This window comes from Oryctolagus cuniculus, chromosome 10 (assembly GCF_964237555.1).
Source record: "Oryctolagus cuniculus chromosome 10, mOryCun1.1, whole genome shotgun sequence".
NCBI lineage: Eukaryota > Metazoa > Chordata > Mammalia > Lagomorpha > Leporidae > Oryctolagus > Oryctolagus cuniculus.
The window spans coordinates 91,388,312-91,415,362 of record NC_091441.1 but is presented as its reverse complement, the minus strand read 5'-3'; the positions used below and the strand labels follow the sequence as shown (position 1 = coordinate 91,415,362).

The 27,051-nt window shown below is 58.6% G+C and overlaps 2 protein-coding genes and 1 long non-coding RNA gene across 6 annotated transcripts in view; 1 reads left to right on the top strand and 2 right to left on the bottom strand.

Moving 5' to 3' along the window:
- FAM107A (family with sequence similarity 107 member A) overlaps nucleotides 1–14,647 on the bottom strand; it is a 54,843-nt gene extending 40,196 nt beyond the window's left edge. The window contains exon 1 of the mRNA XM_008260854.4: nucleotides 14,313–14,647. Within this exon, the coding sequence (XP_008259076.1) occupies nucleotides 14,313–14,336 (24 nt within the window). The 5' untranslated portion in view covers nucleotides 14,337–14,647. The remainder of the gene's footprint in view (nucleotides 1–14,312) is intronic.
- Nucleotides 14,648–15,419: 772 nt separating this feature from the next.
- Nucleotides 15,420–18,870, top strand: LOC138844086 (uncharacterized). Its single transcript, XR_011379499.1, has 2 exons — nucleotides 15,420–16,428; nucleotides 17,852–18,870. It is a non-coding gene; the product is annotated as an uncharacterized lncRNA (long non-coding RNA).
- A 961-nt stretch (nucleotides 18,871–19,831) lies between these two features.
- Nucleotides 19,832–27,051, bottom strand: part of FAM3D (FAM3 metabolism regulating signaling molecule D) — a 44,509-nt gene continuing 37,289 nt past the window's right edge. For all 4 annotated transcript variants that reach the window (XM_070050670.1, XM_070050668.1, XM_008260859.4 and 1 more), the window contains 4 exons: nucleotides 25,917–25,967; nucleotides 23,472–23,556; nucleotides 22,098–22,224; nucleotides 19,832–20,252 (listed from right to left, as the gene is read on the bottom strand). In XM_070050670.1, coding sequence (XP_069906771.1) covers nucleotides 20,163–20,252; nucleotides 22,098–22,224; nucleotides 23,472–23,556; nucleotides 25,917–25,967 — 353 coding nt within the window. In that variant the 3' untranslated portion in view covers nucleotides 19,832–20,162. The remainder of the gene's footprint in view (nucleotides 20,253–22,097; nucleotides 22,225–23,471; nucleotides 23,557–25,916; nucleotides 25,968–27,051) is intronic.

Below are 27,051 nucleotides of genomic sequence, written 5' to 3'. Positions count from 1 at the left end.
GAAGTGAAATAATGAAGGGAGGAATTGACGTATCCAGGGCCACATGGCGAGGCAGCCGAGGGCTGGAGCCGCCAAGTCCCTTCTTCATCCTTGCCCCGGCAGTGGCATCAGCATCAGCTGTTCATCTGCTGGCCAGGTGCCTCCTCCGTACCAAACTGCCCCATTTTACAGATGCAGAAACTGAGGCTCAGAGACCTTGAGTCACTTGCCCGTTGTCCACAGCTGGGATTTGCTTCATGCGGGTGGAGGGAACCACCTAGCTAACAACAGTCTTCATGCCTGGTCTTTGTTTCTGCCCCAGACCCCCTCAGAGGAGGCATGGGGGATCCTGGGGCTTTCTGGAGCGGGACAAAGGCAAGGAAATCGGCCGTGGAGCCTAACCCAGATCCCGTTACTCCGGATGCGATCACCTTTCCCTGTTCTGGCGCCATGAGCAGGGCAGAGGAGTGGGCAGGCGGCCACTTCCCTGGTTATTCAAGTAGAAAATTACAGGTGCCCAGAATAGCCTGGGCATTCTTTTATTAATGAATAAGCAGCGAGTCGGCGGAGCTGGAAAAGGAGGGCTTGGGCGTGACGGCGTCTCTTTCCACTGGTCACGTTCCCGGGATCGGCAGGACTGGATCAGGAGCTGGGGGTGGGCTAGGGGGTGCTGGCGGTGTTGAGGCGGGGGCATTTTCAGGGCTTGGTCATGGGAAGAGGGGAGAAGACAGCCCCATCGGGCAAGAGCTGGAAATGGCCCCTTGGCTGAGGGCCTGGCTGCCCAGCAGGTGCAGGTGGTGGGCGGCAGACGTGACCCCAGCTCAGCCTTTGTCTTCTCGCTCTGTGACGCTGGCCACCTGGCCGAACCCCTCTGGGCCTTCATTTCTTCTTCCATGAAACAGGGGCACGTCTTAAACTCACACAGAGAGGATTATTTTCCCCTGACTATAAAAATCACACTCTGTGGAGGCAATGCAGAAAATGCAAGGGTGTGTGTTGGGGGGGAAGGAGTACAGAAGTGGCCATTATATCTTGGCCCAGTTGCCCCTAATACCTGGGCCACTGCGCTCTAAAAATGCCACCATTACTTACAGTCAGCAAATATTAGTCACCACACAATTACCAAGCAGTGCCCTGGGCCCTTGGGTCTCCCCCAGTGCCTGCCGCAGGTGCCCTCTTCCTGTTTCTCCGGCTGAGAGTCTGTATCCAGCGCCCCCTAGGGGCCTGGAGAAGAAGGAAAGTCACTTAGAGGGTCCCAGACTGGGGAGTGGAGACCAAAGTCAGGGCCTCCTGTGACTCCTCGCTCCTGCAGGCCTAGGACAAGTGCGCTGGCAAGGCCATGGTGAGTGGACCCCTGTCTCCATCCCCTGCAGTGGGCAGGCAACACACACCTGCTGCCCAGTGACCGGCACGCCATTACTGTTGCCAGCTGAGGGCTCGACATGCCTTCCAGTGCTTGGGTTTGTAATGAACCTGAGCCGCTGGCAGGATTAAGGACCAGCAGCCCCGATGACAATGGCTTCCAGGCCTGCCTGTGCGGAATCCTTTGCCGCTTATGACCACCAAGCTAAATGGGTGTTTGGGGGTCGCCTTTTACAGGCAAGGAAACGGAGGCTCAGAGATGTTGAGTAACTCCCCCAAGACCACACAGCTGCCAAGTGGCAAGCCAGGTCTTGATCCGAGGTTTGTCTGCGGCAGGGTCCTTGTGCCCTTCGTGAAGCTCAGCCTGCTGGGGTGAGGAAGTCCTGCTCCCCGCCCGGGAGGGCTCCCTGCCTGGGTGGCAGAGCGCACGTGTTCTTTGTTGATCTGAGTCCCCTGTGCTTGCTGAGGGATAGAGGGAGACGCCTGTGGGCTCCAGGCTAAGGCTGGCTCGGAGCAGATCCCCTCCCTCTCTGACACCCCCTGGCTCTGTGAGCCCCTTAACTTCTCCAAGCCTCGGTTCCCCCATCTGTCAAATGGGGATAACGAGAGTGTTGCCAAGAAAATGAAGTGAGGTAACTGCGGCTGCTGGCACAGGAAGTGCTCGGTAAACCCAGCTGTGAACAGCTGTGGCATCAGTGACGTTATCTGCATGGGGCTGCTCCCCAAAACCCTGGCATTTGAAGCCGGCCACTTCCCGCTGGGTGCTGCTGCCCTGGTCTGGGCTGGTGCAGCTCCAGCCTCATCGCTTAGAGCTGATGTGCAGTGGGGAGATTGTCCACAGCTGCCCCACATTGGCTCCACCTCCTCTACTCTGTGCTGCCAGTCTGGAAGGAGCGGATTTTGGACAGTTGGCCTTGTCCCACCGGGGAGGGGTCCTTTTGCGTGAGTGGGGTGCAGCGAGCCCAGCGTCAGCCTGGCCTGGTCCCTGAACCGCCCCTGGCAGCACGCTGATTCTCAGGTTAGTCGGCAGCATCTGCTGGCGGGCAGGCCTCACTCGGAAACTCAGCCCCGGAGCCCTGGCTGAGGGCAGCTGGCCAACGTGGCTACAGCACTTGCTGCTTGGGCTGTAGGAGCCCCACCTGCCGGGCAGTGAAGCCTGGGCAAGTGGGTGGCTCAGGTCCGAGCTGCTGTGTGACCTTCACAAGGCGCCTAACCTCTCTGTGCTCAGTGTCCCATCCACACAGTGGGGACAGCAGCAGTACTGACTGCGAGCCTTGCTGGTTGTGTGCTGGGACAGGTGGTGCACTCAGAGGGAGGCCTGCACATCGTGACTGAATTCGGAGGGGAATCGGGATTTCCTGGAGGTGCACTTGACTCTCAGAAACCAAGGGTCTGCTAAGGCCACGTTCCCGCTCCTTGGAGAGTCTGCACATCGGCACATAGACACAGCAGTTCACCACCAAGCTCACAGAAACCCCGCCATGAACCTGCAAGGAGAATTTACTCCCAGGAAAGAATAAAGTATGTGACCAAAACATACCCACGAGAACGTCAAGGATTAGGATGCAACCTAAATACCCCCCACACCAGGGACTGCTCAAACAAATCGTGGCACGGCCACGTTAGTCGGATACTATGCACCTGTGAAAAATGCCTTGTTAGGGGAGGATGCCCAGGGTGTATGGCGAAGTGCAGACAGGAAGCCGCATCGCGGGACTAGCTCATGACGCAGCGAGCCAGGGGGAGGGGCAGAAGTCTGGAAACAGTCACAGTGGTGACACCTCCTTATTTTTTCTACAATACAAATGTATTATTTCTGTGCATAAGAGTAAGAATAAGAAATGATAGGAGCTACGTTCATGCTTTAGGATAATAAAATTGAAACATTGAGAACATGTTGGGAAATACCCATCAGGAGGAAAACACAAAATCACCTAGAATCTCCCTCTCCTGTGCCCATGACCTTGCCCTGTCACCACGGAGCCTTCCCCAGGCAGGGGGCAGAGAAAGCAAGCGTCAGCCCACAAAGCTGGCCCAAGCCCCACTGGCCACACCTGCCTCCTGCAGCCTCTGGCCCCTCTCCGTCTCCATCAGTCCTCAGGCCCTGCTGCCTGAGACGCGTGGGCAGGCAGGCGGGGGGCAGAGGTGCACCTGCGGGCTGGACTGGACCTGTGTGAAGTCAGCCTGGGGCATCTCCCTCTGTGCAGCGGTCACCTGGCCGAGGCTGGGCAGAGCAGCCCTGGAAAACCGGTCACTGGAATTTTCCGCTGACTCCAGCCAGCCTTTGGATGCAGAGGGGGGACAGCTCATAGCCATTTCAGTGCTGAGCAGGTCAGCTGCGCTGCCCAGACTGGACGCAGAGAGCAGGGAGCAGCCTCGTAGCACTCAGGCTAACCTCCAGGTCTCGGCTGTGAGATCTTGAAGCCTCGTCTAGGGGACTTGTTGGCGTCTATGTTCATGAGTTGTAATATATTTTCCTTCTGCTGTTCTTGTTCAGTATGGATATGAGATGTCAAAAGTGCTTTATCAGAATTAGCAAACCGAGATGGAAGGTGTTCCCTCATTTCCTATTGTCTACAAGACTTCATGTAAGCCAAGTTGATGGGTTCCTTCAAAGTTTAATAGAACTCACCTATAGAATTGATGGGCTGATGGTTCCTTATGGGCGAAGTATGTTAGAATTTGCTTTCTTTAAATGTAAACTAAGCTGATTTTCCTTAAGCTGATTTTGTTCAACAATACAAAGGGGCTTCAGAAAGTTCACAGAAAAATGGAATTAAAAGACAGGTTTATTTTGGTGTAAACCACTTTAATTTTTTCCAAGTATAGTTTTCTTACAATGTGAATTTTTCATGAAAATCTGAAGCATCCTTGTATGTTCTAGATGTTTCTAGGTTTAAACTATTATTGGCATAAAATTGGCCACATCGTTCTACTCTGTCTATATTAGAAAGGCAGAGTGACGGAATTTCCATAGGCTGCTTTACCTCCCAGACGTCCACAACAGCGTGGCTGGGCCGGGCTGAGGCCAGGAGTCTGGGACTCCATCTGGGTCTCCCATGTCAGTGGCAGGGGCTCAGGCACTTGAGCCAGCATTGGCTGCTTCCCAGGATGCATTAGCAGGAAGCTGCATAGGAAGTGGAATAGCTGGGATCGAACCCACGTTCTGATGTGGGATGTGCGCATCCCAGGCGGTGGCTTGCCCCTCTGTCACAACACCCACCCCCTCTGCTGTCAGCTTAAGGGAAGCAGCCTGTGGTCGCAGTGCTCCGCATGGTTGTGTTTGCACTTCCATGTCTTTAGTTTCTGTTCTTTTTATTTTCTCATTACTTCTGTTGCTTCTGTTCTTGTACCAACTTGTTTCTCAGTAACTCCCAGCCTTCTTTTGTGGATGCACATAAGGCTATAAACTCCCAAAGTGCTGCTTTAGGTGTAAGCCATCTAGTATTTCCATTATCACGTGGGTCTAAATGTTTTCTTGATTTTCTTTTGGTCAAGTAAGAAGTGTTTTATAGGGTGGGCGCTGTGGCACAGTGGTGCCTGCAGCACCGGCATCCCAAATGGGCACTGGTTCATGTCCTGGCTGCTCAGCTTCTGATCCAGCTGCCAGCTAATGGCCTGGGAAAGCAACGGAGGATGGCCCAAGTGAGAGACCTGGAAGAGGTTCCTGGTTTCAGCCTGGCCCAGACCTGGCCACTATGGCCATCTGGGGAGTGAACAAGCAGATGGAAGATAACTCTTTCTCCCTCTCTCCCTCCCTCCCTCCCTCCCTCTCCCTCCCTCCTTTTTTCTCCCTCTTTATCACTGTAACTCTGAATTTCAAATAAATAAATGAATAAACAAATCTTAAGAAGTGTTTTAGATTCCCCAAACATACTTTAGTTGTTTGTTATTGTCCTTTGTGCTGTATACACACCCTGTGGTCTCTATCATAGTTGGATTTGTTTTATTAGCTATAGTGTGGCCAACATTTGTAAATGTCCCATGGATACTTGAAAAATTCATAATTTCTAAATATATCTTTTAAAGTGAGCCCCTTGTAAAAATGTTGAAAAACTCATAGTGAGACATGAGTATAAATCCATCAGATTTGCAGAAATGAAAAAGCATGGAGTAGGTTTTTGGCCTAATGGTTAGGTCACTGGTTGGGATGCGTGCATCCTATAGCGGAGTGCCTGGTTTTGAATCCTGGCTCCACTCCTGGCTCCAGCTTCCTGCTGATGCACACCCAGGGAGGCAGCAGGAATGGCTCGGGTTCTTGGGTCCTTGCCACCCACACGGGAGACCTGGATTAACATCCTGGTTTCTGGCTTTGGTCTGGCCGTCACAGGCATTTGGGGAGTGAACCAACAGATGGGAGCTCTCTGTCTCTGTGCCTTACAACATTTTTTTTGAAGCTTGAAAGTTAAACATGGGTAAGGCTGTGGGGTTCGGGGGCAGTTAGATGCTGCCAGTGGTGCGGTGGTGGCTTTGCCCTCAGCAGTTTGGCATCATGGGGTGAAGGTGGCAGTGTGTGTGCCCTCAGCCTTGGAGGGACAACCCTGAGACGCCTCCTGGAAAGCCCGGAGCCACGTTTCTGAAATGGCACACGTTGTTCCGGGAACAGCTGACATGCCCATCAGGGGGTGTGGACGGATACACTGTGTGAGGTACAGGGGAAAAGGGAATTAAAAGATAAGTTTATCTTGATGCAAGAACATTGAAATGGGTGCAGTTCTGCCATAATGCACATTCCTCAGGCTCCGGTCAGGCGCTGTGTTCTAAGCAGCTGGGTGGGTAGACCCAGGGCTCTGTGCAGCTACTGCAGGATTAGAAAGCAAGATGGTGGTCCTTGAGCCAAAGGCACCACGCTGGCCTGTCTCTGAGCCGATGCTGGGGGAGTCGGGAAGACCCAGAGAGGAGTGCAGGTGGACGGGTAGCAGAGGCGAGGCTCTGAGTGGGGGAAGAGCGTGGCGTGGCAGGAGCAGTTGGTGAGAGGGCGGTGGAGCGAGATCCCGGAGGGTCTGTGGCTGTGGTTTCTTTGTGGCTGCTCTGCCAGAACAGAGCACCGGATCCCAAGGCAAAGCAGCTGGCTTGGCTGATTCCCCGGGAATGTGGGGCACAGGAGCTGAGGTCAGGAGGACAGGCCTGGGGAGCTCACTCCGCTCTGCTGGGTGGGAGTCTACTGCAGCTGCCTAGGAGCAGACTGGAGAGCAGCTGGCCAACGGGGGACGCGTCTCTGCGTGCAGAGGTGCAGGGGGTTGCGTGGCACACCTAGGGTTGAAGCGTCTCCCTCCCCAGCGGTACACGGAAGTGGATGGAACCTTATTTGGAGATAGGCCTCTTGTGGATGGGATCCCGTGAAGCTGAGCACACTGGGCAGGATCTGATCTCACTGGAGCCTTCATAAAGAACGAAGAGGCAGACACTGGGGCAAGTGCTTGGTGCAGCGGTTAGGATGCTGCTTGGGGCGCCCGTATCGCACGCCAGAGTGCCTCGTTTGCAGTCCGGCTCCGTTCTTGACTTCAGCTTCCTGTTAACGTGCATCCCTGGGAGGCAGCAGGTGATGGCTCAAGTGCTTGGGTCCCTGCCACCCATGTGGCAGATGCAGATTGAGTTCCTGGCTCCTGGCTTCAGTCTGGCCCAGCCCTGGCCATTGCAGGCATCTGGGGAGTGAACCAGCAGCCGGGAGAGCTCGCTCTGTGTCTTTCTGTCTCTGTCCTTTTAAAAAGGAAAGAGACTGACCTAGAGGGCGAAGGCTCTGTGATGATGGGGACAGGAATGCCAGGGATTGTGTTCAGGAGGGCACAGCCCCGTCGGCACTTGGATGTCAGCGTCTGGCTCCAGAACGCTGGGAGGACTTGTGCTGTTCCGAGGGCTGCCCCACGACATGAAGGTGCCCGTTTTCCCAGGCAGGCTGTGTTCCCAGAGTCACTGAGAGGCTCTCCAGGAGCACCTGTCCCCTCAGCCACCACCAAATGAAGCCACAGCATCCCCCAGGGCTCCGGAGGGTAGAGCAACACCACGGCAGAGTCCCTCCAGGGGTGAGCACAGCGCCCTCTAGGGGAGGCCTCAGGCCCCGCCACGGGGTTTCCTGGAGCAAGGATGTCAGTCACCAGAGCCAGCCCCGCTTCCCCGGGCAGCCTCCAGGGCTGGGCTCCGGCAAGCATCTTAGATTTTTCCATGACAAAAGCAAGCCCTGGCACCGGTTCCCCTGCACCCCAGGCCCTGAGATCTGATCTCCCTCTTAAACAAGCCCCTTGTTCAAGGCCCTCCAGGAGACACAGTGTTCCGAAAGCTGATCCCTCCTGGTGCAGGGAGCCGGCTGGGTTTTTGGGCTTCTGCCTGCTCTGAAGCCGAAAGCCGGCTTTTCATTTGCCCCCTCCTGCCCCACCTCCCAGCCTTTCAAGGCAGGAATTCTTCTGAACTCAAGGCAGCTCCCCAAGGGGGACCGGAGCCGTCAGCAGCCATTAGCTCTGCCCAGCAAGGCAAAGGTTCATTCTGGCCCGAGCCAAACAGCGTCAACCCCCTCTGCTTGAGAAGCGAGCCAATGAGAACACGGGCTGAGGAGCCCCCCGGGGATCTGGGTTCAGTTCCCGGCTCTGGTACTTGCCGGCTGTGTGATCCTGAGCAGCAAACTCAACCTCTGAGTCTCTCCGTGAAAAGGGGACGTGGCAACCTTTATGGCTGGGTCTGTGGTGACGATTCCATGGTAGTCCCATGACTCAAAGGCATTCTTGGTTTTATCATCAGCAGCTGCCCATTATACAGATGAGACCAATGGAGGCCCAGAATGGCGACTCCTTAGGCTTCTGAACCGCTATGCGGTGTTTTTAGTCCAGCTCAAGCAGGTAGGCAAGGCTGCGCTGTGCTGTGCAAGGTCTTGCAGAGGCCTTGGACTTGGGTACAGTGGGTGGAGCTTGGACAACTTGACCTCATCTGACCCCTTCATGGCCATGAAATGGGGAAAGTGTGCGTCCCTGGCTGCAGAGAGTGGCTAAGGACATCGTTGTCCTGAGCTCCTGACTTTGCACCTGGCGCTCTGTGGTCCTCAGGAGTGACATCCAATTCTCCCTCCCTCGCCCCGCCTCATTGCCCCCAGCTTGTGGGGAACACAGTGGCCACGCCTGCCTTGGAGCCCAGCAAAGGGAACCACACAGCCAGGGTGCTGCGTGCTCCATGTGCACGGGGAAGGCTGGATCGTGACGGGGCGGACGGACCTAGCAGGGGCCAGGGATTAAAGCCCGCTCCTTCCCTCTGCCGTCCCAGACACGAGGTGTGGCCCCGTGGCCCGCGTCCACGTTGGCCCCTTCTGCCTTTTCCCCTCGGTGTGTTAGGGCATCTGCCGTGAAAGGGGCCGGGGGCGCCCAGGAATGTGGGGCGCAGGAGCTGAGGTCAGGAGGACAGGCTTGGGGAGCTCACTCCGCTCTTGGGGGAATTTCTCTGTACCCCCTGTCTCTCTGAGAGAGACACTTGGTTCTTTTGGGGGAAGGGAGTGGTTGGTGGGGGTTGGGAGCTGAGGGGGTGCTCAGGCAGCCTCTGGCTGCCCCCAGAGCCCAGAGCCAGGAGCTGGGAGGCCTCCTTGACGTGCTGGGGCCTCTGCGCCCCCAGGCCTGGGCAGATGCTGCCTGTACCTGATGCATGCTTCTCCACCCTTCACTCTCTGCTTGGGTGTCTGGGGAGCCCACCCTGACTGCCCCCCATACCTCTGTCACTGCCGGGGGGCAGGTTTCTCCCCCTTCAGGGTGTGCACCCTGCAGGCAGGACCTGAGTCCTGTTTACTGCTGTGTCTCTTGTGCCTGGGACCCCCGGGCCCAAGGGGTGCCCAGTCAATGTTTGTTGAATGAATACTGAACAGGCAATGAGCGATTTTTGTGTTTGGCCAGGAAGCTGTGCAGGTGGATGTGTGTGTGTGTGTGTGTGTGTGTGTGGCAGGCAGGTGGAAGTGCAGTAGGGGGTGTGGGCATTAGGGGCAGAGCCTTGGGGCTATTGGACGGAGAGGAGGGGACCCAGGGGAGAAGTCCAGGGCCCTTCTCTACCCCACCCCAGCCCGAGGTTCCGCAGGGCTCCCCTCCGTGCGCTGCACCCCACCTCAGGGGAAATCAGCCTCCTCTCGCTTCCTTCCCCCACTCAGTTTCTTGAGCACCTGCTCTGTGCCAGGCGTCGGAGCCACACTGGAAAGTCAAAACTCAGACACAGTCTCCCTGAGCCCTGGATTAATCGCAGACCTGCAGTCAGCGTGTCGCATGGGCAGCGTGGCATTGGATGGTGTTCGTCTTGCCCTGGGCGGGGCCAGGGCTTATGGGGCCCTAGGGTCTCTCAGGAGCTGTCCCCTTCTACTCTCTCTGGCCCTTTGCCAGTAGCTACTGATAATCTACAAGTTCTGCAAAACCTGGGGGCCTTGTTAGGCAGAGGCACCTCTGAGACAGGCTTGCTCTCCCACTGCCCTTGGCTAAGTCTCTCCTTGGTGGACAGCTGGGATCCACTCAGGGAAGGCTTCCTGGAAGAGAGCTCAGCTGAGTTTGGGTCTTTCTTCCTTCCTCTCTCCTTGAATTTCTCCTGCCTCCCAGGCTGGGTTTGCACACTCCGGGTGGAGAGGAAGAGTGAGTCTTGCCATCGTGGACTCACAAAGCAGCAGTCCTTGCCCTGGGCAGAGGAGCGGGCACCTGGGCACAAGGCTGCCCTGCAGGGGACTGGCTGGATTTCTACCCCTACTCGCTCCACCCCTGGCTGCCTTTGTGCAGTCCCCAACCTGAACATCTGTTCAAGGCAGTCCTGGGCATTCAGTCCCTGAACCCAGCTTGAGGAAAGCCAAGGACACAGGAGGCCACGCTGGGAGGCCTCAGAGGACAGGAAAGCTGTGCACTCTCCCTGCCTCCCAGCATCGCTCGTGCTGCTCTGCCCATCCCCCCCCCGCCCCCCAGCCCCCAGCCCCAGCCTCTGTTACAGGGCTTTTTCCCAGGAAAGAAACTTCAATCCTAACTTCATCGAGGGCTTCAGTCCAGGCCATTCTGTGGGTGGGGGTGAGTGGGTGGGGACAGTTCTCAATGAGGGGCAGCAGCGAGTTTCCCAGTTCACTCTGGCCTGGGAGGACAACAGAGGGACATTCAAACCCAGAGGCTGAACAGATGGAGGCTCCGGACAGGGCCTGGAACAGATGGACCGGGACCAAGGTCTGGAAAATCCTGCTCCCGGCTCCGGCCTGTGTGCTTGTGCCTAACCCCAGCGCCCTCAGGACGCGGTCTGGCCCGCGTGGATGTGTCCTTGCTGGCACTGCGGCCGGCGGCCGGCTGTCTGGCGGTGGGGGAGGCCTGTGCACTTGCTGGGGGCTCTCGGCTCCGTTTAATGCGCTGCCCTTGCTGTGCTGAGGTTCTTAGCAATTTCTGAACACGGGGCCCCACATTTTCATTTTGCACTGGGTCCTGCGGAGGACGGAGTGGTGAGGTCAGCAGCTTGAACCCCGTCTCCAGAAGGCCCAGGAATCATGGAATCCGACGCTCTTGGTTCCCAGAGTGGGAAACTGAAGCCTAGAGGGGAGGGACAGGTCCAGGGCCCTCAGACCCTTTGTCGCCCTGGCCTCGTGCCACAGACGTCACAGTAGGCACTGGCATAGGGTCTGGCATGGTGGCTAAGCCGGCAGTGGGGACACGGCCTCCCATCTCGGAGTGCCTGCGTTTGAATTCCAGCTCTGCTTCTGATCCAGCTTCCTGCTGTGGTGCACCCTGGGAGGCAGCAGGTGTTAGCCTCAGTACCTGGGTCCCTGCCACCCAGATACTGAGATCCTGATGGAAATTTCCAGCTCCTGGCTTCAGCCTAGCCCAGTCCAGGGTGTGTGGGCATTTGGGGAGTGAACCAGCAGATGGAAGATCTTTTCTTCTCTCTGTGTGTGTCTCTGCAGTTCAAATACATAGGGAAATGAAAACTTCCCAAGAGGCAGGTACTGCTGTTATCCCCATTGGAAAGATGAGGAGACTGAGGCTTGGATATCACCCACTGAGTTGGTGCCAGAGCCTCTACTTTACCCCAGACCCCTCTCCCCCACCCAGGTACTTCTCAAATGTCTTGGACCCTAAAGCTTGAGCCTCGGTCTCATCTTCTGGGGTGGCAGGTGGTGGGGAGCACCTGAGATAAGGATGCGGTGGGCCTGGCCCGCCTGTGTGGGTGCCGCCTGGCCGGGCAGATCCCCCTGCTGCTATGGAGTGGGGACTCGACCAGGAGTCTGCGCATGGGGCCTAGGTGAGGGGCAACAGAGAGGCAGCAGACGGAGCCCCAGCTGGGTGTCAGGTGTGGCCAAAGCCTCAGCAGCTGCACTGAGGCCCAGACAAGCGAAGCCCGGAGCAGGCAGGAAGGGCAGCAGTGCTGAGCGGGTGCTGCTCACCCATGAGATGGGTCCAGCAGCCTGTCCCTCGCCGGCTGGGGGCGCTGGAGGGAAGGCAGGCCAAGGTGGAGCCACTGCGCCGTGACTGATCTCTCCCCCCTCCCCCTCTGCTTCTCTTTCATCACCCCCCCACCCCCAGTCCCCTGTGATCTCCTAGTGGGAACTCAGTGCACACGTGGTTGGAGACCTACAAGAGTGGGCGTGTGTATGTGGGGCCCTGGGCCCAGAGGGCAGTGGGTGTGGGAGAGTGGTCGTGAGCGCAGGGGCATTCTCTGCAGGCCACTGGACGAGCCATGCAGGTGGAGAAGTGGACTGATCCCACGTACCCAGGCTGGGTGAGGGGCTGCAGGCACAAGAGGGGCTCGGCTCTGCTGGGGGCCGGGGCCACTCTCTGTTCCCTCCCCTGGGCTCCTGCTGGAGGCCAGGACTCCCCACGGCACTGTGGAGTGGGGTGCAGACAGGAGATGCTGTGGGGGTCCTGGGGTTCTTGGTGAGGCGATCCTACGCTGCTAAGCTGGGCAGCCAGGAGCCGGAACCTTCCCTGTGTCCGGCTGGGCCCATCCATCATGAGTGGGGATAACTGGGCAGCCAGCAGGGCCCAGCCAGGTGCGTGCATCTGGGGGCTCCATCAGAAGCAAACCTCCCTTCAGGCTGCTCAGCAAATGCAGCCGTTTTACCCATGTCCCCCTCACCCCCCCGCCCCCCACGCTCTGTGTGTTTCAGTGGCCACAAATGCACAGCGATGAGTGTCTCGGTAAACCTGGCCGGGGTTGGCAGCTGGCACCCTTTGGGGATGTGAAGAACGGGATGGCGTGAGCCTCGGGAGATGTTGCAGAGAATGTACGTGACCCAGCCTTCGGAGGCTGACCCCGAGGGCTTGGAGACGGGGCCACCCCCGGCCCTGCGGCTGCTGCCCCTGAAGCCCCTACAGCAGCCATTGGCACCCACTGCCCCGAGCACCTGCTGTGAGCCAGGCACCTTGCTCGTCCTGCTGTGGGAGGCTCCGGGAGGCCAGGTGAGCTGCTGCAGGGGGTCCTGCGTGGCTTGGACCCTTGCTCACCTCAGGCTCCCAGCCGGTGCCCAGAGAACAGGGTCCTGTGGGTGGGTGGGGTGGAGGCGAGTGTAGATGCAGTGGACAGTTACGGACCAGGAGGGAGGGGATGAGCTGGGCACCTGGAAGTTTGGGGTTGGGGAGACTGGGGTCAAAAATCCCGCCCTCTGCGTACGTGGGCTCCGTGACCCTGGGTGAGAAATCGTTCTCAGGGTGGGAATTTGGAACGGGGTGAAGCTACCACTTGGGACATAGGCCGCCCCTGTCTGTCTTCTTAGTCTCTCTGCTGCCCAAATAAATAAATAAATAATAAAATTCACTTCTTTCCTCTGAGCCTGAGTTCCCTCATCCTTTTTAAAAATTATTTATTTGAGAGAGAGAGACTGAGAAAGAAAGGAGGGGGGGAGAGAAAGATTGATTGATTGAGAGTTCTCCCATCTGCTGGCCCAAATACCTACAATATAGCTGGGACTGGGCCAGGCAGAAGCCAGGAGCCTGGAGCTCCCTCCAGGTCTCCCACCTGTGACCTACCAGGGTGCGCATGAGCAGGAAGCTGCAATGGAGTGGAGCTGGGACTCGAACCCAGGCACTCTGATGTGGGATGCAGCTGTCCCGGGTGGTGATGTCATCACCACACTGACCGCCCGTCCCTGTGTCACCACATCCTTACTGCAGTAGGTCGTCTCGGGTGTGTGAGGGTCAGAGCCCCCTGTCCAGAAGGGTCCGCTGTGTGTCAGGCAGTGGGCTCAGCACTTCACAGGCACCTGCCAGCCCATTGTACAGACAGGGGCCCAGGGGCCAGAGCAGGTGCAGGTCCTGCCATGGTGGGTGGGCCCTGGCAGCCTGACCACCGGGCTGACCTGCAGGCCTGGGACCCTGTGGGCCGTGAGAGGGTGAATAAACACAGAGCCTCTCCCCAAGAGCCTTGGGTGCAAAAGGTGTGGGGGAGGACCTGGAGGAGGACTGATGAACTCCCACCGTGCTACACCCCGTAAATCAGCCGCACGGGCCACAAGGACAGCCCCCACACCCCCCATCAGAGAGCCTGTGAATCACAGCACCAGTAGCAGCCTGACGATCACAGAACGCATGCGTGCCCAGAGCCGCCACGCCCAGGTGCTGTCCTACACCCTCTGGTACTTGTTCGCGAGGAGCCTCCGGGGGCAGTGGCTGTGCACCGTGTGTATTTTACAGATGAGGAACTGAGGGACAAAAACTGAAGTCACCTGCCCATCCCCCACCGCCGACAGCAGCCGGTTGGCCGGCTTTATCATCGTCATGAATATTTTTTAATCTTTTTCCCTGTATCACCTGTGCTGGCCACTGCCCCTGGGCCATGGGGAGAGGGTGGCCAGGGATCTGTGTTCAGGGACATGGGATCTCAGGCTACCCCTAGGATGCCGGCTTTGCCCTGAGCCCCAACCAGCTTTCCAGATGCAAATCCTGGCTGGGAGCTGAGAGGCAGAGCTGGCTCCAAGGTGGGTGGGGGTCCCGTGTCTCTCCCTCCGCCCCCATCCCCCCTGCCATGTCCAGGTCCCTAGTAGGAGGGGAGGGGGCTCTTACCTTCTTCCCCTGGACCGCTCCCATGGCACGAAGCAGGCACCAGGCTTGGGTGGGCCGCAGGGGCCTGGCTGGGGTCTTCCCTGCTGGCGCTGATCTCAGGAGCCAGGGCCCGAGGGGCCCCGGGGGCCAGGGGCCCCCTTCCTCTTGAGCTTCATTCTCCCAGGCACAAGGACGGCTTTCACAGCGGCTCCTAAGCCTGCAGCGCCTCAGACAGGCTTAGGGAGATTGATCCTGACAGAGGGGCCAGTGTCCCCAGGCTGCCCCCATGCCCTCCACGTCCCCTTTGCAGCTCCTTCCCTCCCAGACCCCTGCGTCTCTCAGGAAGGGAAACTGAGGCCCCGAGAGCCCCGGGCGAGCAGCTGGCAGTGCTCTCGCTGTGGGTGGAGGGTGACCTCTGGCTGGCCCAGCGGGCAGGACTTGGCCTGCTTGCCTGGCTGGACAGGGCTCAGCAGACAGGGCCAGACGGTGGAGGCTGCTGGGGGCGGCCAGGGTGCAGGGCTCGGGGCGGGCTTGTGTGGCGCCATCCACCTCGGGCTGGGCAGCATCACTCATTACAGATCCTGGAGTCTGGGCTGACTCGTTCATTCAGCGGGAGGCGGGAGGCGGGTGGCGTGTCCCGCCTGCTCCGGCCAGGACGATGCCTGGAGCCCAGATTCCAGGCTCCAAACCACAGCGCCCAGGTGCACCCTCCTTTCCCTTGCCACCCCCCTCCCTCGCCTTGCCACACCCGTGTGGGGCAGAGATGAAGCTGCTGTCACTGTCACTGGGGCTTGGATCCTAGCTCCGTCCCCCACAGCTGTGTGCCCTGGGGATGGGATGGGATCTCCCTGAGCCTCTGTCTCTTGTTCCGAGTGGGGTAGGTCAGAGAGCCAGTCCTGCCGCCAGCGGCGGAAAGGGGGGTGGGGAGGGCGTGTGTGTGCTGCTGCAGCCGGCGGTTTGGTGTGTCCTGAACCAGATCATGTTGCTGCCCGTTTTACAATGTCATGCTTAACCAGAGGGGATGGCATCGACCCTGCCCCTCGGGGTGAGGGGTGCATCCAGGCAGTCACGGAGTGGTGTGTCTGCAGGGCTGTGAGCCTCCACTGAGTCAGGAGAGGTGTTGCCATGCTATTCCGCGTCACCCTGGGGAGTCCTGGACGACCAGTTTGATCCACACAGACACTGTCCCCAGAGGTGCATGGTCAGCCTCCCTCTTCTAACAGTAGGTACCCACAGTACAGCCATAGATGGTGTATGGACTGGCAGTGGGTGGGGGAGGGTCAAGGATCCGGCTGTGCTGATGGGCCACATGGTCTGGTCTGACAGGGCTTGCTGGCCTGGGCTAGAACCTCATTGCCACTCCCCGCTCTCCCCGAAACTCATTCCCTGCTACCCCAGGACCTTTGCACCTGCTCTTCTCTGCCTGAATGTTTCCTTCTGCTCCCTACTCCTCATTTCTGATCTTTGCCTGAAGTTTTCCTCCTTTTTGCCTTCAGGCTCAACTATCACCTCCTCTAGGCGGCTTCTCTGACCTTGTGTGGAAAGAGCCCCATAAGCTGTTTTTATTATCACTAATATTATTGGTGCCTGTTCAGCAGCTGAACTGGTACTATTTCTGTGTTCACCATCTGAGTCCCCTGCCTGGGTGGCAGCCCCGAGAAGGCTGGGCCTCAGCAGTCTCGTTCCTCCCTTGATCCCCTGAGTGTAGAACAGCATTCGCCTGTGTTAGTTGTTAAACTGGTAGCAGCAGAGGAATGAGCATTAGCGGAGTGAATGACGTCACGGCCGACTGCAGGGCGCTCAGCACAGCCCTGGCTTACCGCACGGCAGCTGCTAACCCCGGGGGCGTCGTTACTGCGTTCTCTGCAGGACCCATGACCGTGACCGCTTCATCCAGGAGCATGCCTGGCGTCTTCCTCATCCCGGGCCCACCCCCACTTCTCCCTTCCCGCGGCAAGGAGAGAGTGAACCTGCTGCACCCCAAGCTCCCTTAGCAGCCAGCGGGGGTCGGCCCCTGCCATGGTGCTCGGCGGGGTGGGAGCAGAGCCGGGGATTTCACACACTGAGTGACGTCCCTTCTGCTCCGAGTCCTGCCGAGGGAGGACCCACGAGCCCGGGAAGCCCAGCGCCAGGCTGCGTAAGTGTCCACAAGGCCACTTTCAGAGCACACGGCCAGGGTGGCGGGGGTCCCCAGGGCCCAGTGTCAGATGATTTACAGAATGACAGGCCGGGGTGCAGGCCAAGTGCTGGGTGCCCTGCATCCCTCTTTGCCCTATCTCACCCTGCAGTGCGGGTCCAGCTCTTAGCAGTCAGGTGCTACCCTCAGGCCCCTGGTGGTCCCGGGGTCCACCCACTGCCCACCGGGCAGCACCGGAGCCCTTGGCTTCCTTGCGGTCCGCCCCCTGCCCTTGCCTGTCTGGGGCGGGCACGGGGAACTTGGCTGCCGTCCCTCTCTGTGCTGGGCTGCCACCTGCTGGCCAGGACCGGGATTACAGCACTGGAAAGCCGGGCTGCGGGAGCAGAACCCTGCCCCTCCCGTGGGCTCCTGGCTGCTGTCGTGGCGTCTGAGGCACGCTGGCAGGGAGCGGGGAGAGTTAAGTGCAAACCCCAAATTCAGAGGCCCGGATGAGCTTGCAGAGGTTCAGCGAGAAAACTGGTTCCGCATCTTTGTCATTGTGCTTCCTGAAAACCCCTGGGATGGGCCCCCTTTTTACCGTGTCCCCGGGGCCCCCACCCTCTCCGTGGAGGACCAAGAAGTCCCCTCGATGGCATCGTGCCTCTACCACCTCCACACGGTGGACGTAGCCCCACCCCCCAAAGTGCAGATCAGATCGTGTCACTGCCCAGCTTAAATCCTTCCGTGTGGCCCGGTGTCCTTCTGCACTGAGTGGCAAGGCCCCCAGGGCCGCCCCTGCCCCTCTGCCCTGTTGCCCACCTTGGACCCCTCTCAGGTCTCTGTAGCTTCCAGGTCTGTTCATGCTGTCCCCCCCCCCCCCCCCCTTCATGCCTGGCCAACTCCCATGCCGTCCCAGGGCTTCAGTGTGGATGCTGCCTGCTCCCGAGCCCCCAGGCCAGGGCAGGGCGCCTGCAGGCTTCCCCAGGGTGGCCCTCAGCAAGCCCCGCTGCCTGTGGATGCGCTGCGCTCACTCGCTGCAGTCGGGAGCGTGCCTGGCTTACTGTGCACTGCACCGGCCAGCCCCCGACGGGCAGCGGGCGAGGAAGCACTGGTGCGTGTGGACGCTCGCTCCATCAGTCTACAGACCCCACCCTCAGGGGTCCCTACAGGGCCACAGCGCCCGGAGGATCACGTTGAGAGTCTGCAGGTCTTCAGCACCCCTGGGCCCAGCTCCAGCCAGCACCCTCCTCAGTGGCTTATCTCCCAAAGGGGTGCAGCTGAGGGTCCTCGCGCGCGGGGGGGGCGGGCAGCAGGAGGCTGGCGGCTGGGGGCTGTGGGCTCCACTTCCTTCCCCAGCGAGGAGCCGCACCTGCGCCCTGCCAGACTCCAGTGCTAGCAACGCGTGCAGCTCCTGCCCCTGCCCCTGGAGCTTTTCCTCTTGCAGAACTCGCTGCTTTCCTGACAAGAGCTGTGGACCAGGAGGCCGCGTCTCTCGGGCCAGCCCTGCCTCCCGCGTGGATCTTACTGGCCCTCTTCCCATGGAGGCCCAGCTGCCAACTTTGGACGAGGAGTTGCGGGCAGGCGATTTGGTAAGGATTGGGCCCTAAGGGGCCACTGGTGATGGGTGGAGGAGCAGGGTGGGGAAGGGGCATGCAGGCAGGGGCTCAGCCGGGCCCCTTGGTGTAACCACACCTGGTGCTTGTGCAGCCCCGGGACAATGAGCTGGGCTGTAAATGCAGTTTTTGAAAAATGTTAATTTTCTTAGAAAGGCAGGGAGAGGGAGACACATCTTCCACAGCTTGGTTTACTTTGCGAAGGCGCACAACCCCATCTGGGTCTGCCATGTGGGCTGCAGGGACCCAACTACTTGACCATCACCTGCTCCCTCCCGGGGCGCGCAGCAGCAGGAAGCTGGAGTTGGGAGTGGAGCCCGGACTCCAGCCACGCATGCCAGTGTGGGATGAGGGCATTCCGAGGAGCATGCTCACCACGGCCTGGCCTTCACGTTCTCACACAGGTCATTAGCTAAGGACTGCCCTGGAGTGACGCGACCTCCAGGTCTCCTGCTTTTGCACTTGGGGCAAAGGTTCAGACGGGTGGTCAGAAGTCAGAGCTGGGCAGCCTGCTCTGCGGGGCAGCGTTTCCCGGCTCTCTGAGCCAGCTGGTGCATGCTCAATCTTCCTTAAAATGTTCAGTGCGGCCTGTGGGTAAGCCCGTGTCTTCACTGGGGCTGGCGGGGTGGTGCCACCGGCATCCCTTGTGAGCTCTGGTGCAAGTCCCACTTTTGACCCAGCTCCCTGCTCATGTTCCTGGGAAAGCAGCAGAACATGGCCCAAGTGTTGGGGCCCCTGACACCCATGTAAGAGACCCAGATGGAGCTCCTGGTTTGGGCCTGGCACAGTCTCAGCTGTTGGAGTCGTCTAGGGAGTGAGGCAGTGGATGGAAGATCTCTGTCACTCTCTCCATCAAGTCAATTAATCAGTCTTCAAAAAGAGCAGTCTTTATTGGTTCTTTCTAAACTGTAGGTGGTGTTCCTGCCTGCAGTAGAGAACAACTTCTGAGCGTACAGAGGTGTCTGTGGGAATAATGGAACATTCGGCCAGCGTCATTCCCAGAGTGGGGTCCTGGCCATGTTTGCCCCAGCAGTGTATCAGTGTGGGTGCCTGGATCAGTGCTGTGTTGTCTGCAAACCCCCCTTTAGTCTGAGGGTGATCCTGTGTGCAGGGATGGGTGGGGTGGCTGCCTTCCTCTCACCGCCTGTGTCCCAGCCCACTGTGCCCCTGGCTGAGGGGTCCCACGCTCTGACCTCCTCTCGACCCCAGCCTCTTGGCACGTTTGGAGCTCTCCCTGTCTCCCTGATCTTGGGGAATTGGGAGCCTCCTGGCGCTGGTGGGCATTTGCACTCTGCTGGCTGCAGGAAGCCGGGCCCTGTGCTCCCTCCTCGAGGCCTCCCCGGGGGCAGCTGGGCCCCACTGGAGGTGCTTGGAACTTGTCATCACCAGCAGGCCTCCACAGGTGGCTGACGGGAGTTGGTGAGTGAATACCCCAGCTTCCTGGTCCCTGAGAGGAGGCTGGCACGGGCTCCTAGTGGTTCCTGCTGGAACTTCGCCTCAGCACCCACCGGGGCGGGGGGCAGGGTGACGATGCACCCTTCATTGCTCTCCCTGCCTCACTACTCCCTTCCTCTGCTGGTGATGCCTGGAGTCACCTCCCAATGAAGCACCTGCCCCAGGCTGTGGGTGGAAGCGGCCCTTGTCCGGCTACTCCATCCTGTGACGACCCTGGCCTGGGGCCTGGCCACCCTGGGAAAGAAGGGTTCTTTGACACCTTCACGAAATCCCCCGTGCTGCCAAGAGTGGGCCCTGACCTGAGTCTAGGCCACTTCCACCCCAGGGAGGCACCTCTGGAGTGCGGGGAAGGCGCATTCCGAATCAGTAACAACACCTTTAATTCTGCTCAGGTGTGGGCGGTCAGTCCTTCTCCAGGGTGGGCCGGCAGCAGGCCCTGGAGGCAGCACGCCGGTGCGCGCCCTTGCATGGCGGCTGCCAGAAGCCGAAGCCCTGCCGTTCCCAGGCAGGAGTTCTCAGGGTGCTGGGTGGGTTTGGTTTCCGACGAAGGGCAGCGAGGCACGTTGTGTGCGGCCCCTCGGCGCTCCCCGTACCTGTGCTGCCGCCGCCTCGGCCCTGCTGGGCCTCTGCCCCCCGAGTCTGGCAGGAGCTTCCCAGAGCCCCGGGCCTGGACGAGCCGCAGCCGTCCTAGAACACCTTCTTGGGCACACAGCCTTCCAGCTCCAGCAGCTCCGGCCAGCCCTCATATTTGTTTGTGTCTGGGTTGTTCTTCAGGTACTGGAGAGTGAAGATAGAGTTACTGTCAACAGGGAAGCTGTGTAGGAACCCTATGTGCATTTGCCACTTGTGGCACAGCGGGTTAAGCCACCTGCCTCCCTTATGAGCACTGGTTCAAGTCCCAGCCGCTCCGCTTCCAATCCAGCTTGCTGCTCATGTGCCTGGGGAGGCATTGGAGCATGGCTGAAGTCCTTGGGCCCCTGCACCCACGTAGAAGACCTGGAGGAAGTTCTGGGCTTCAGCTAGGTCCAGCCTTGGCCGTTAAAGCCATTTGGGGAGTGAACTGGAAGATGGAAGACTTCCCTGTCTCTCTGCAACCCTGCTTTTCATAGAGCAATACTCAAGAATTCTTTTTATTGAACCTGTTATGATTGTTACTAGGGGTGTCTAGAGCAGCTGATACAGAATGGAGGGGAGGGGCTAAGGCTCTCTAAGCTCTGCCCCCCTGGCATGATAGAAGCAAAAAGACTCAGTTACCGCCTATTTGAAAGGCAGAGTTACAGAGACAGAGAAGCACAGAGAAACAGAAGTCCTCCCTGTGCTGGTTCACTCCCCAGACGGCTCCAATGGCCAGGGCTGGGGCAGGCTGAAGCCAGGAGCTTCTTTCAGGTCTGCCATGGGAGCAGCAGGGGCCCAAGCACTCAGGCCATCATCTGATGTCTCCCAGGTGCAGTAGCAGGGGGCTGGGCTGGAAGCAGAGGTGAGATGCAGGCCTAGGCCCCCTGATACAGCGTGAGGATTTTCCAAGGGGTGGCTTCGCCTGCCTTGCTGCATTGCTACTCTCAAAAACCCTGACCCTGTGCAAGACAAGGCAGACACCAAATTCCACGTGGGGTGGGGCCCCCCGTGAGGAAATGTCCAGAACAGGCCCATCCCCAGAGACAGGAAGTAGGGGAGGGGGACTGGGGCGGTCTTCCACTGCTTTCCCGCTCACATTAACAGAAAGCTGAATCAGAAGTGGAGCAGCCAGGACTTGAACGGGCACCCATAGGGAATGCTGGCACTTTACCGGTTATGCCACAGTGCCGGCCTGTGGATGTTATAAATTAGTCACATAGCCCTGAGCAGCAAAAAATGTCCAGTGCATTCTCCTGCACACACTTAGAAAAACACCAATGTCTCTGGCCAAGCCCACTGTGGCCCTTCCCTGCCCCCACAGCCCCTTTCCCACCAGCTGCTGGCCTTCTGCCTCCTATGGCACTCTCCAGGCCCAGCCCGGGAAGCCCCCAGGCAAGCGCTGTGGCAGCAGGCACCTCCTCACTGAGACCTAGGTCAGTAGGCGTGAGCCTCACCAAGGACCCAGCTTTGCTTCTGTGAGACAGACAGCTGCACCTGCTTTGTTCCAAGTGCTAAGGAAGATCCCGCAGCTGGCTGCACGCATTTCTCTCACTGTGACCCCGGGCACAGCCTCCAGGGCTCCCCAGTGCCATCAGGTCAGTCTGTGCCAGCAGCATTGACCTGTAGCTCTTGGGATCTGGCCAGAGCTGGATGCTCTCACCACAGGGGCTGGGAAAAGCCTTGTAGTTCTCCCAGTAGATGGGGAGAAGGCCCAACCCTTCCTCTGCCCTCTGGCGGCTCCCGGGAGCACCCCTCACACTCCACACTCGCTGGCTCAGGGCGCACCTAGGCCGTGACTGTTGAGCCCTGTGTGAGGATGCGCCTGCTGGCCTCCATGTGCCAGGGGCTCTCGCTGGGCCAAGTTGGCTCTCACACAGGGCCAAAGCAGCTTCTCCCTGGGTGTTGGCCAATAGGGCCAGCCTGACCTTGGGGTGAGTGACAACCTGCTAGCCCCACGTGGAGACCTCTCCCTCACACCGTCCCGCAGCACCCGCGACCAGGACCTACCTCCTCAAACGGGCTTTTGCTCTTGAGTTCTCGGGCCCCCAGGAACACCCAGCTGTCGCGGAAGCCCAGCTCCTTGGCGTAGGAGCTGCCGAGGTCGGAGAGGAGCTTCCTGATGTCGTCATTCATCCTGCAGAGGGCCAGAGAGGACAGCTGACACAGGGGATGGGCGGAGGGGCACCTGGTGGCAGGAAGGGTGCACTGTGGGGCTCTCAGACCCACCCCACCCTCTGCCCCTTACTCAGCGGGACAGGAGAAGGGGCCATGACTGCCGCAGGGGTGGGGAACTTCCGGCCCGTGGGCCAGACAAGGCGTGCAGATCGGGCCCTTCATTTCCAGGCTGACTTTTTAGTGGACAATTTTGTATGGCCCAGGAATGATGTTAGAGAAATCCACACGGCCCTTGGCAGAAAAAGGATTGCCCCCCCCCGATGGGGGTGCCAGAATTAAGTAACTGAAAAATCATCCCCCTTCCCCGAGACTAAACGTTTTGGCAGAATCGTGCATCTCATAACCGCAGAGATTCCGAGCAGCGCGGGCAACATGAGGAGGTTTCCTTATTGACCTATGTTCCAGGTGCACTTAGCAGAATAAGGGTGCTATGGTAACATTAGGGTATACAAGGTGACGGGAGCCCACGGTGTCATGGGATTGGACACAGACCACAGTGTCACCCCGTGTCCTTTTCTTTTTTAAACAATTAATTATAAGGCAGGAGAGAAATATCAGAGAGAGATGCCCCTCTGCTGGTTCACTCTCCCACTGGCCACGCTTGGGCCAGGTCAACGCTGGGTGTCCCACAGGGGTGGCAGGGACTCGCCTCCCACACTGTGTGTCAGCAGGAGGAACCTGCACTTGATCCAGGGCACCTGATGTGCGACTTGGGTGTCCCAAGTGCGGTCCTGACCGCTGTGCCAAATGCCAGCCCCTTTTACACATTGTCCACGCCATCATCTTGGATGCAGGATACTGTTCTTTAAGTGCATGTAATAACAATTGGGGGGGCGGTCTTCAAAAAGGTCACAGAAAATGCTTACTGTGGAGAACAAGAAAACTATGCAGGGATTTCTAATGGTTCTGCACCACAGTAGTATTATCTTGGAATTCCACTTTCCAAGAACTTTCGGGAATGCCCTCCCCTGTCACCAAACATCACCATTTCTGTGACCAGTCGGTAATGACTGGACAGGGAGGGTTTCCGCTTGGTCACAGGTCAAGGAGCCTGTGGGAAACCTCCAGGGACATCTCTCTCTGCGTTTCCCCAGTGACCTCCTGAGAGGAGCTGCCTGAAGCTGGCGCTGGCATGCAAGGCACAGAAGGATCCGATGTGTGTCACCACGTGGTGCTGTGGCCCAGCAGGCAGAGTTTCCCACTTACTTGGTCCCTGGGTCATCGTAAGAGGCCACCAGCACCAACGTGCCCATTGGAACTTCTTTAAGGAATTGCAACACACTCTTGGGGTCTGAGGGAGGAAGGGATAACGAGGCGCTGATTACATAGGGAAGTGACCACTGTCACTCTCACTCGCTTCTGCTGCCTTGGGGCAGGCTCCCCCTGAGCTGGGATGCCCCCCAGGAGGCCTCTGTTCCAGGGAAGGGTAGAGGGAGCAGAGGGAGGGGGATCGGGGGTTAGCTTTGGTCGCTGGAACTTCAAAGTTCCCCAGCTGACCGGGAGGGGCACTGGGTGGCAACCACCAGTCAGGCAGCCCCTGTGGGTCTACCCTCGAGGTCCCTGAGCACCATCGGCTCCAGGAGCTCTGGGCTCTGTGCACACCTCACCCCCTCTGCACTGGCTCACACCCTGATGACCTCTGCTGATTTCAGTGGTACTCCACACGGCCTCAGACAGCTTTGATCTGACAGAGAACGCGGGTCTCCTACCTTGCTCCTGCTTCGTCGAGGGGCAGGGCTCTGCTTATGTCTTTAACCCTTCCCTAAACTTGCGAACCTTTTCATTGCACAGAGAGCAGGCACGAGCTTGCTGGAAGGATGCTGATTTGTTTCCTTTGGATTTTTACATTCCCTGTCCCAGCAGAATAAGCAAGAATGGCATCTACTTAAGACAGTGATGTCCCTTTAAAATCTATTTTCATAAAAAATGAGCTGATTAATAGGAAAATGTGAATACTGCAGATTTTACTCCCGTATTCTCTCTGCAAGTTGCAGAATAATTGCAATGTGAGAAGAGGGCTCTGGAATGCTGAGGCTTAGGAAGGAGTCCCCTAGTGGTTAAAGCGGGGACTGCACCTGTCAAATGAGGGTGAGTAATAGCCCTGCTGAGAGCAAGTGCACTCCGATGGAACTACAACCTATGAGCGCAATCAGCTACATAACCTGTGGGGTCCAGTGCCAGATGAGAATGTGGGGCTGATTACTGGAACATGCAGGCCAAGACTGGGATAGCGGGGTTGTACACGAGGCACGAGGTTTGCCTAAGCATCGCCCTGTTTGCTTTGTTCACAGGCTGCACTTCCACAAAGCTGGCCACCCTCGGGTAGAATCGACTGCCCCATGCCAGCCCGCAGAAGGCCCTGTTGGTCATCCCAGTGCCTGTTCTAATGAAAGGATCCTGGAACTTCAAAGATAAAAATTTGCTTGTGGCATGAGCAGGTGCTGGGATCTAGCGCCTGTTTGCGATGGACATGGCTGTCGGAGAAGGTGAGGGGGCCCTGGGTTCCCATTGCCTCACTTTAAAACTCTGCTTTCTTTTGTCTCTTGGGGGAAAAGGCTGCGTGCTCTCAAAATGCCTCTATTCCTGTACCCCGTCAGCCCACGTTGTACTTAAGTCCGCAGTAACGAGGTAAAAGGTTAGCTTCATCTGCTTAATTTTTTTGCCTGTTTATTTCTGACCTCCTTGCTTCTGAGTCACTGGGCTGGACTGAGGGAGCAGGGGAGAGAGGACACCAAGGTCACCTCCCTGGATCCCCTCTGCCACCCAAGCCAGGCAGCCCCTCCCCACTTATTTCACCCACTCTTACAGCGTGGGTGCTATGGAACACATGCGGAAACTGAGGGTCAGGGGTGCCACCTGCCTCTGGTCATGCGGCCCGAAGTCTCCGACCCAGAGGCTGTGCCATCCTCAGGACCCTGCAGGGTGCTGGCCAGAGAACAAGCGGAGGCCTCTCTTCTTGCTCTCGCCCCCAGCTCTGTCGGGAAGCAGCAGGGGCCTTGCATGCCTACATGTGGACAGGGACGGTGCAGACAGCACGTCCAAGCTCTGCCCACCTCTCAGTCCTAGAAGCAAGTCTGCCAGCTTGGTTGAGGCCTGTGTGGGCCTCGATGCTGACTGCAAGGTGCATCTCCCCTGGCCCTGTGGACTCCTCACCCACGAGCTGGGACCAAGAAAGCCAGGTGGGGCCGCCTGCAGCCCTGGGCTCAGGGCCATCCCGCTTGTCCATAAGGCAGGCACCACACCCCTCCTTGCAAAGGCCTCCACATCCCAGGGCAGCCCCTTCCTCCAGCAATTATAGGAGGCCTCCCAGTCCAGACTCCACTTGCAGCCCAGGGCCAGGGGCTCCCGCACCCCTCTGGGCTGTCTCTCTGTATTAGCAATACTTCTGTACACACTCAGGATGGGCCTCCCTCCTTGTGCTGTCTCGTGTCCCCAGTCCCCCTGAGCCTGCCTCCCCAGTAAACCCTCACACTTGTCTCATGATCTGCACCTGGGCTAGGCCTACCGAGAGAGCTGGCATGCCAAAGGCAGCAGGTGGCCCTGAGCCCAGCTCTGTCATCTCCCATGAAAACCATCGCCTGCCAGGGTGGGGTGTGTGTGTGTGCGTGTGTGTGTGCGTGCGCACATCCGCCTGCGCCCAGACGGGCCTACCTCCAGAGTACATGTCGAAGGAGTTGTGTCTCAGCACCAGTCCTGTGGTTCCTGGGGGTTGAGAGAGCACAGTGATTACTTCCCGCATCAGGGGTCATTCCGCTCACCATTTTGCCACAGTGGCAACAGAATAATCTGAGGTCCAAGAAATGGAACAAGGATGGAATGAAATCAGATCTGGCCCAAACCGTGCAGGATAGCTGCAGGAGCCCAGTACCCATTAGGCTCATCCGAGGGCACGGGCTGGACGGCTCTGGACTCAGCGAATGGGACCCATCCGAGTTTGTGTTCTATGCTGCCCCTCCCTAGCGCCCGAGCCAGCATTCGGATCTGCCTTAGCACCCGGACCGTGGGTTGTGGGAGCTGAACAGGATGTGTTTCAAACACGTAGTAAGAACACAGGACAAGTGTTCGCCGCACAGTAGCAACCAGAGGAGTAGCAGATTCCAAGATGGTGAATGCGGACAGGCACACTGCTCTAGGCTAAGGGCCGATAGTAAACAACACAACAACAAATGTGCATTCTCAGGGGAGAGTTGGAGGGAAAACTGCAGTGGAGACTGCGTGGAAGGCAAAGTCACGCCGCAGATGTGTGTGCAAGGGGCAGACGTGCAGCACCGAGCACAGACACCACAAACGACCCCGCGGCCCTGAGTGGAGAAAGCGCCAACTTTGACAAGGTGAGACGAGACTGCAGGAGCCTGTGCCGCTGGTCCTACAGCTGGAGGGAGAGCCTAGCAGACCACACTGTCTGAGTCCGGCCCAGAGCCCTGAGTGGAATGGGGCGCCTGCTCACCCAGAGGAAAAAAAGGGGGGCATGTTCCTCTCCCCGCATGCCCCCCAGCAATGGTGCCTGGCAGCGGGCTGAGAGGGTGGGCGCCGTTTTGGACATAGTAGGTAGCAGCTGCGGCAGCTCTTGTGCACACACAGCAACTGGCGGGGATGCACACCATCTTGTCAGCAGAGGCAGCCGCAGCAGCTCCGGCGGGAGGAGAGGCCACTCCGACATTACTACTGGCTGCCGAGACTGGTCTGTGCACGGCAACCGGCAGGCAGAAGGCACGATTGGGAAGCAGGTAGGGCGCCGGCCAGCGGGCATTGTGCACCTGTGTGATCCAGGGATTTTACTAGAGAG